This window comes from Ranitomeya imitator, chromosome 2, assembly GCF_032444005.1.
Source record: "Ranitomeya imitator isolate aRanImi1 chromosome 2, aRanImi1.pri, whole genome shotgun sequence".
NCBI lineage: Eukaryota > Metazoa > Chordata > Amphibia > Anura > Dendrobatidae > Ranitomeya > Ranitomeya imitator.
Genome location: NC_091283.1, coordinates 131,855,335 through 131,865,411, shown reverse-complemented (window position 1 = coordinate 131,865,411; position 10,077 = coordinate 131,855,335). Strand labels below are relative to the sequence as shown.

General features: G+C 46.7%; 1 protein-coding gene across 1 annotated transcript; it reads right to left on the bottom strand.

Annotated features, from left to right (window-relative positions):
* Nucleotides 1-2,384: 2,384 nt before the first annotated feature.
* COX7B (cytochrome c oxidase subunit 7B) lies at nucleotides 2,385-8,408 on the bottom strand. The gene is made up of 3 exons (XM_069747243.1): nucleotides 8,253-8,408; nucleotides 4,634-4,758; nucleotides 2,385-2,595 (listed from the first exon to the last, which is right to left on the bottom strand). The coding sequence occupies exons 1-3, from the start codon at nucleotides 8,287-8,289 to the stop codon at nucleotides 2,518-2,520; spliced, it is 240 nt and encodes a 79-aa protein (XP_069603344.1). The 5' UTR covers nucleotides 8,290-8,408; the 3' UTR covers nucleotides 2,385-2,517.
* Nucleotides 8,409-10,077: the final 1,669 nt, after the last annotated feature.

Here is a 10,077-nt window from a genome sequence, read left to right as displayed (position 1 = left end):
TGGTCTTACATCGCCATCATACAGTACGGGCACATTTATAAGATTCTTAGCAGAGGAACATTTTTATTTTTTAAACATCCAGTTGTGGAACCTATTATTCCAAGAGCTATTAAATGAAATGTACTTAGAAAACCCTTAATATTTTAAAGAATGGTCAAAAGAGAAAGCTTTGAGTTTAGCATCTGTCATCTCCTTACATAGCGACAGTACAGGAATCAATGCAGATTGGCCAGAAAAGTTTCTTTGGCCAAAATATCCTATTTCCTTACATGAGAACTGTTTATATTGTGGCGAAGAAAGATCGCTAGTGTTCTTGTCCGTTTCTCTGTATTCTTAGGAAAAGTGTTCATTGACTCTGGAGCAGCAGAGAATTTTACATAATTTTCATTGGACAAAAGACTTCCAAAGTTCGTTGGCGGATGGCTGTGAAGCCGATCTGTGAATAGCGACATAATACCGGTCGTGGACTTGTTGTCCAACCAGATCGCCCACCGGGGATCATCATGTTTTCATAACGGCCTCAAAGCTGTACCTCCACACCTTCTCTGAATCTCTGTTCTACATCCACAGCCTCTTTTACCTGCCTCTTTCCAGGACTTTGCAGAGGTCTTCTCCAAGCAGATGGCCAACACGCTACCTCCTCATTGGCCATATAAATGGTCCATTCACCTCCTTCCAGGTATGGAACCATCCAAACAAAGATTTTATCCTCGATTTCTCTGAGATGGAGAGAATGTAAGCAGGGCTGTGGAGTTGGAGTCCTTTTTGGTTGAGTCTGTGTCTTGGAAATTGAGGAGTCGGAGGTTTGGCTTACCGACTCCACAGCCCTGATTATAAGCCTATACCAACAAGAAACTGGATAGGGGATTCATCTAGAAACCTTCACCCCGGCCGATACAGGCTTTTTCTTCATTAAAAAGATAGGCCTCTGATACCATATATACAGATAAATATGACACATCAACATGGTAATCAGAACAATCTTTAGAATTTCATAGATATACTCAATATATAAAAATAGATATATATACCATGTAAACTACAACAAAGGAATTGAAAAAGGAGACCGAAACGTGCGTCGGGGCGCACGCGCGGCTACGGGTGTTAGAGTCACATCCCCCACTACCATACCAAGGTAATTATGTGCATGGCTGTTTATAATATGTAGCCTCTTGGTCGGGTACCATTTTCTATTTGTGCGGTGGATGTATCTATGCCCGGGAGATGTGATAGAGCTTTACATATAGGTAGCACATACTTTGGGACCTATGTCCTGCCCATTATAGGTGTATGTGGAGTGTCCTATTATGAGGACGACTATATAGATTATTTATAATAATAGCTGTTTCCTAGGACATAGCAGATAGATTTGGACATTACTCTATTTTCCGTGGTTGTGCGTGTATATGGGTGAATGTGATTTTTGGAGTGGTTCGTCTCTCTCTGTGCACCTTTGCTGTATGTTTTTATAATGTTTTTCAATAAAAATTGTGATTTTATTAGTAATATTTGGCCTTTTGATCATCTTTTTTGTCATTGTCTCTGATACCATATGTAGACTATTGGGATCTAAATAAAATCATGCTGAAAGCCATGTATCCAATGCCACTCCTCCCTCAAGGTGCATTCAACTGTGATTTGTCCTAAATCTGAGCTGTCATTCACAGACTGGATGCAGGCGGAAGGGTTGGGGAATCAGAGGGAGCAGACCCCCTGTACAGTCCAGCCTCTGTGCACCAAAATAAAATTAGAAGGCAAATAGTTATTTAATTAGAACAATGGCATTTTCTTCACTTAAAATGTCAATCTAATCAGTATTTGGCCACATCCACAAGTTGAGCATTTTACCTCAGTATTTGTAATCCATAAATCAGAGAGAGTATAATAAACAAGTCGCCACTTCTGCATTTTTCACCCTCTCCTGGTTTTGGCTTCTAAATACTGATGCAAACTAACCAAATACTGAACATGTGAACGTGGCCTTAAAGCACGCGCCATTACAGTCATGTCTTTACATTACAAAATTGTGTTGACAGGTTCTCTCAATGATAAATTCAAGAAGCTAAGCACTGTGGATTGACGAATCAGGCTCGGCCTCAAAAGTGTTAAGATACCGCCTGGGATTGGTTTAGGAAGAAGTCTCAATGCTGGTACTGTTATCTATAGAACAGAAATCTAGAATGCGTGATGGGAAGGCTGGAAGGAGCAATGCACATCTGCACCGTGCTAAAGGCTGATCAATGGAGGTGTTACACCATTTGGGCATCTGTTCATTTTTGGGGAACATGTGCATGAATAGAGAATATAACAACATAATAGGCACTTGCAATACACTGCTGATGCAAGGGAGGGGGGGGGAAAAAACAAAATACACTCTTCCATGGTCATTTTGTTCCATTTTTATTACAGCAGAAACCTCCTCGCCCTATAAGGGACAATGAGGTTGCATATAAGGTATATACAAAGCATACACTTGATAAAAGTAGGGGAGGTAGGTCTAAGACAGTGGTGTCTGTTCTATTGGTCCCTCCATTCCTTTGGGGTAACTTTACCCACCGGAGACAGATTCCAACAAATTCCAGTTTGCGTTATCACCTGAAATAGGAACAGACAGTCAATGAGCACCAAGTAATGGAAAACATTAAATCTAGAACTCTGCATTAAATAGGAAGATAAGGAGGCAGTTTTAGGGCTTCAATGTATGCCTTTCCTTTCCATGATTATATGTATCTACAGTGTTACCACAGTCAGATAAGGCATGACGTGAAAGTACAACACCAATAAAAGCAACTGAATTATGAAAATGAGGATTTCCCAGGTTACAGGGTACAAAGTTCTTGCAACACATGACAGATGCCTCACTTATTGGTTTCATTCATACAGAACGCTCAAATAGATCGTGTATCAAACATGTTATTTCCAATAAAGCATAGTTGCGCACCACATCACGTCGCCCCATCCCTGGCTGCGCAACTAGGAAGGCAATTTTATTACCCATCTGAGAAACTTGATTTATTGTTTAAATTCAGTTTTTGTGATAAATGGCATGTTTTGTTTTTACACATCAAAATCTAGTTTAATAACAAAAAAATAAAATAAAAAAATCTTGCAATTTTTGAACTGGACAGACCTTGACCCTATTTTGTGTTTTGGAGCATCTAATGAGTGTGTACATGGCTCATTATGAATGGAGGGGGAGCAGGTGAGCTGTGAGAACCAGTCCTGTTGTCCCATGTAATCAACTGTGTAGAGCTGTTACCTCATTCTAAGGCCGGGATCACATGCGAGAAATACGGCCGAGTCTCGCATGTTAATACCCGGCATTGCCGCCGTCACTCAAGAGCAGCAGAAGCATGACCACAACTATGAGATCCATGTTGTATATGTATATGCAAGTGTATTGTGCCAAGCCCGACATGTCTAGTCTGAATGTGATCAGGAGTATGCATATTTGTCTTGCAGCCTAAGGCCGGACAACCCCTTTAATAGAGAAATCATAAGGCAATAATACAGAAAACATGTAACTATTTTACTGTTCAACTTTGCCACATATCTTTTTGTGCAAATAAATATTCAAAGATACAACGGGGAAAATAAGTATTTGATACACTGCCGATTTTACAAGTTTTCCCATCTACAAAGAATGGAGAGGTTTGTAATTTTTATCGTAGGTACACTTCACCTGTGAGAGACAGAATCTAAAAACAAAATCCAGAAAAGTCACATTGTAGGATTTTTACATAGTTAATTTGTATTTTATTGCATGAAATAAGTATTTGATACAGTAGAAAAACAGAACTTAATATTTGGTACAGTTACCAAATTACTGTTGTTGACCAAGTTTGCACACACTGCAGCAGGGATTTTGGCCCACTCCTCCATACAGATCTTCTCCAGATCTTTCCAGTTTCTGGTCTGTCGCTGGGCAACATTGAGTTTCGGCTCCGTCCAAAGATTTTCTATTGGGTTCGGGTTTGGAGACTGGCTAGGCCACTCCAGTACCTTGAAATAATTATTACAGAGCCACTCCTTGGTTGTCCTGGCTGTGTGTTTTGGGTCATTTTCATTCTGGAAGACCCAGCCATGACGCATCTTCAATGTTCTTACTAAGGGAAGGAGTTTGCTGGCCAAGATCTCACGGTGCATGACCCCCATCCAATCACGCTTCAAGTATGTAAAAATCAGACAATGATTTTGTTTTTTTATTTAATATTCTGTCTCTCACAGGTGAAGTGTACCTACAATTAAAAAAAAAAAAAGACCTCTCCATTCTTTGTAGATGGGAAAACTTGGTAAATAGTCAGTGGATCAAATATATATTTTCCCCACTGTACATAGATTACTTTGCAGGCTAAAGTTTCTTACAATCCCCCCTCGGCATCTTCAGAGGATGAGGGAGTTCCCCCAAAATGCTGTGTCCTGCCCGAACATGAAGGAACAATAAGGGCAGACTGCCTGGCACTTCAGCAAGCGGAAAGCTTTATTCTTCAGCGATACATTATATAGCTCTGAACATTAGCAAAAACTAGATGAAGGTGAAAACTCAAGCACTGCTGCACCCGCGGTTATATGAAGCTGATGAACGAGTGAGCTCCCCTGTAAAGGGAGGGACAGCCCTGTGCACAATACTTACATATCCCCAGATGGACACACAGAACACGGCTCCAGATGCCAGAATGAGGTTTCCATACTTGTCATGAAAGTCAGGAGCCGCTCTGCTATGTGTCTGCCTGGAGACCGATCTCTGCACGCCACGGGCTGCAAGACACAAAACGGATTATCAGCACCATATCATCCCCAGAGGTAAGGGCACCCGACATTGGAGTATAGTGGATGAAGGCCGCACGCTGGGTGCAACACCTGATGCTTTCCACAACTACGATTACGCATATTAAAAATCACTACAAAATACTAAAATATTTAGAATTGAGAGTCCTCAGTGGCTCAATTCTAAATATGTTTCTATCTACTGGCTAACAAGGTACAAAGATCTCTATCTTTCCTGTACAACATACAAAGAATGAAGAGATTCCATCTGGTGAGAAGTGTTCTCAGGCCATGTTGGTCAGGATTTCCACGCAGATTGAACAGCCAGGTAAGTAGCACAGCGGCTCAGTTTTAGCACTACTGATTGGCAGCGCTGAGGTCCTGGGTTCTCCCCATATGTGTGGGTTTCCCCCTACAGTCTAATGATAATGGGGAAATTAGATTGTGAGTGACGATGGGGACAGTGATGTGATGTCTGTACAGCGCTGCAGAATATGATGGTGCTATATAACCAAACATAATAAAAAATACTGCAGTCAGTGCCTGAGAAACTATTTGGGCCCAGCTCATAAGCCTGGAGAAAAAAAAAAAAAAAAAAGAACGATGATTTTTATAATCCACAGCACTAGAGGGCTAGTGAAAGTGATACAGCAGGAGAGTCAGACAACGTGATCTGCCTGCTGTACAGGGCTCTGGATGAGCCCAGCACTAGGCCTGCTGCAGTTCAATGATACAACAATCAATAATAGACAAGTAAGTACACCAGCCCGCAGTCACAAGGGCACACAGACCAGTTACACACATTAGGACTGGCGACTACTGTGGAGGTCAAAGCAGGGGGGTATTGTCCATAGCAACCAAAGAAAAGTCTAAGCTGAGACGACACAACTTTGGCCGTGATACAGGTTATAGGGCCAAATATCACAGTATGGGGCTGCTAAGTCACAGTGTAAAGTAGGTGAGAGGGGCTGCACTGCGTCCCACAAAACTACCTGGTTCCCAATGTGCGGCTGCACCCTGCAGGTCGAAATAAGACCCCAGTCACCTGGACTACGATGGACAATGGAGGGTCACATGTGGCTGCACAAGGTGCTCCACGTCCAGCATTATAGAACGCCGTGATCAGACCGGCTGCCATGGAATATACCTGCACACCTTGTCTGTAGTGGTCTGCCATACAGGAGGCCAGAAGGGCAACAGAGGGCACATTGGACGCCACGGTGACAGGGCCCGACAGCCCAGTACGGGCCCACACCTACTGCTGGATCACTAGAGAGCACGCCCTGCACACAGGGTACAAGGAGGACGTGACGCTCCGCTCACACACAGGGCTCTGCTGAGCACTACACCAGGCTTTGTGGCAAAATGCCCCCAAATACTGTATCACGACGGAGCCACCTCACAACGAAGCCAGCGGGGTCACCGTGGACACTGTGCCACTTTATAACCAAGTGCTTCTCTGAAGAAGAAGAAGAGAAATACTGGAGGGGCCACTGCCGGCTTCACTCCAATGAATGGCTGTCGGGGTTAGAATCAGAAAACAGCTTTAGGCTACTTTCACACTAGCGTTTTCTGCAATCCGTCACAATGCGTCGTTTTGCAGAAAAAACGCATCCTGCAAAAGTGCTTGCAGGATGCGTTTTTTCCCCATAGACTTGCATTGACGACGCATTAGCGACGGATTGCCACACGTCGCATCCGTCGAGCGACGGATGCGTTGTGCTTTTGCGGACCGTCGGGAGAAAAAAACGCTACATGTAACGTTTTTTTTCTCCTGACGGACCGCTTTTTCCGACCGCGCATGCACGGCCGGAACTCCGCCCCCACCTCCCCGCACCTTACAATGGGGCAGTGGATGCGCCGGAAAAATGCATCCGCTGCCTCCGTTGTGCAGTGCGTTAAACGCTAGCGTCTGAATCTCTCCCCGACGCATTGCGACGGGGAGATTCCGACGCTAGTGTGAAAGGAGCCTTATTTGGGGATTGCAATAAAACCCTGACCTAGCGCTCCACGCAGAGCCCTGTATGTCTGCAAGCCGGACCCCGCAGAGGATACACCTCAGACCCCCGTACATGACGCTGATGCGCAGGGGAGACCCCCTATATCACATTGCTCTGCAGGGGAGATTCCTACACACTGCAGCCTGACATTGCTCTGCAGGGGAGATTCCTACACAGTGCAGCCTGACATTGCTCCGCAGGGGAGATTCCTACACAGTGCAGCCTGACATTGCTCCGCAGGGGAGATTCCTACACAGTGCAGCCTGACATTGCTCCGCAGGGGAGATTCCTACACAGTGCAGCCCGACATTGCTCTGCAGGGGAGATTCCTACACAGTGCAGCCTGACATTGCTCTGCAGGGGAGATTCCTACACAGTGCAGCCTGACATTGCTCTGCAGGGGAGATTCCTACACAGTGCAGCCCGACATTGCTCTGCAGGGGAGATTCCTACACAGTGCAGCCTGACATTGCTCTGCAGGGGAGATTCCTACACAGTGCAGCCCGACATTGCTCTGCAGGGGAGATTCCTACACAGTGCAGCCCGACATTGCTCTGCAGGGGAGATTCCTACACAGTGCAGCCCGACATTGCTCTGCAGGGGAGATTCCTACACAGTGCAGCCCGACATTGCTCTGCAGGGGAGATTCCTACACAGTGCAGCCCGACATTGCTCTGCAGGGGAGATTCCTACACAGTGCAGCCCGACATTGCTCTGCAGGGGAGATTCCTACACAGTGCAGCCTGACATTGCTCTGCAGGGGAGATTCCTACACAGTGCAGCCCGACATTGCTCTGCAGGGGAGATTCCTACACAGTGCAGCCCGACATTGCTCTGCAGGGGAGATTCCTACACAGTGCAGCCTGACATTGCTCTGCAGGGGAGATTCCTACACAGTGCAGCCCGACATTGCTCTGCAGGGGAGATTCCTACACAGTGCAGCCCGACATTGCTCTGCAGGGGAGATTCCTACACAGTGCAGCCCGACATTGCTCCGCAGGGGAGATTCCTACACAGTGCAGCCCGACATTGCTCTGCAGGGGAGATTCCTACACAGTGCAGCCTGACATTGCTCTGCAGGGGAGATTCCTACACAGTGCAGCCTGACATTGCTCTGCAGGGGAGATTCCTACACAGTGCAGCCCGACATTGCTCTGCAGGGGAGATTCCTACACAGTGCAGCCCGACATTGCCCTGCAGGGGAGATTCCTACACAGTGCAGCCCGACATTGCTCTGCAGGGGAGATTCCTACACAGTGCAGCCCGACATTGCTCTGCAGGGGAGATTCCTACACAGTGCAGCCCGACATTGCTCTGCAGGGGAGATTCCTACACAGTGCAGCCATGTCTAGGTACCAAACACAGTCGGCACGTCCGATCTGTGTCACCATAACGCTGAGAGGACTGCCGCTCCACAACAATGAGCGCAGTGACCGCCCGCAGCGGTCTCACCCCACAGGACACAGGCGGGAGCGAGCATCTTACCGGCCAAGGACAGCGCGGACCTCGCCAGAGGAAACATGTCACCACCTCACTGTACCCTTGAGCAAATGAAGGAAAACAAAATGGCAGTTCAGGATATCCCGCAGTGGCCACGCCTCTTTAGAAACGTCAGGAAGTCCTGGTGCCACTGCCGCCTAGACGCAATGCATGCCGGTACTTGTAGTTCTACTTCCTGCTAAATCTATCATGGCCCATGCTTGAAATTGTCTCATTTTGCGTTTCTCTCTGTGGCACAATGCACCCCTAACGTTCACACGTCACGTGACCTGCGCCACCCCACCTCAGGGCACGGCAGCACAGTGCCTCGTTTCCTGCAACTTTCAACGTGCCGTAAAGCTGTAGCCCCAGATGCTGCAAAGTGGAAGCTGTGTTTTGTCAAATTGTGACCAATTGTGTAGGTGCATCCCCATGGTCTTGGCATTGCTTACTGCCTTCTCTCATAGGTTTTCATTAACACTGCATCCAATTGTATAGAATATGACGGCTCCTGCTATTTGTAGTGGTGTGTAACCTCACATTGCAGTTGTCACATAGGGACTATGGCCTGGAAGCAGGCGGCCGCCTGAGCTGTGCACATTGCACAATGCCTTGCGATGTGACTGGTCTGCGCAGGTGTGGACCGGCCCACAGGAGAGCAGGAGAATCCTCCGGTGGGCCACCACCCTCATATATGAGCAGTACTTGGCACAATACACTGGAGTCACTGTGTAAAGACAGAGGCTGCATCTTATGCATTTATCAATCTGCCCAGCTCATTGTTATATAAATGTGTGGCTGAGGATAATGTCTCTTTTGTATGTAGGTGAAGAGTGGAGCCTGGAGTTGGTTACTGGTGGGCCCTTAGCACCCCAGTCCGACACTGGATGACGGCGTACCTTCTCAGTTGTTACAGCAGAAGACACTTCAGGAAAACGCCAGTGAAGCGCCTATGGTGCCTTTCTGGTCATTGTTGCAGTGTCTTTGCCACCAGCATCTTTTTTTTTAAATTTTTTTTAAACTGTATAAATAAATAAGTGAGCGGCGTCCTAGGAGAAGTGTCAAGAAGAATGGTCGGGTCACTGCTATTAGCCATTTTACGGCATATGAAGCTCCAACAGACTGAACATAGGAACAGCAAGTCATTTTTTACATTAAATTGCATATATTCATGCTTTTTAGCATTATTAAGGACTTATCTAGGCAGATTTCAGGCGGAATCGGCTTTAAAAGGAACCTGTCACCCCCAAAATCGAAGGTGGCCTAAGCCCACCAGCATCAGTTGCTTATCTACAGCATTCTAGAATGCTGTAGGTAAGCCCCCGATGTATCCTGAAAGATGAGAAAAAGAGGTTAGATTATACTCACCCAGGGGCGGTCCAATCCGATAGGCGTCGTGGTCCGTTCCAGGGCCTCCTATCTTGTTACGATGACATCCTTTTGTCTTCATGCTCCGGCGCAGGCGCACTTTGCCCTGTTGAGGGCAGATCAAAGTACTGCAGTGCGGGAAAGGTCAGAGAGGCCCAGCGCCTGCACACTGCAGTACTTTGCTCTGCCCTCAACAGGGCAAAGTGCGCCGGAGTCGCAGCGTGAAGGCAAGAAGAGGACGTCATCGTAAGAAGATGGGAGGCCCCGGACCGCAACACCCATTGGACTGGACTGGCGCGGGACAACCCCTGAGTGAGTATAATCTAACCTCTTTTTCTCATCTTTCAGGATACATACAGAATGCTGTAGATAAGCCCCTGATGCCGGTGGGCTTAGCTCACCTTCTATTTTGAGGGTGACAGGTTCCCATTAAAAAGCATACACCCTAAGTTCTTCCAGCACT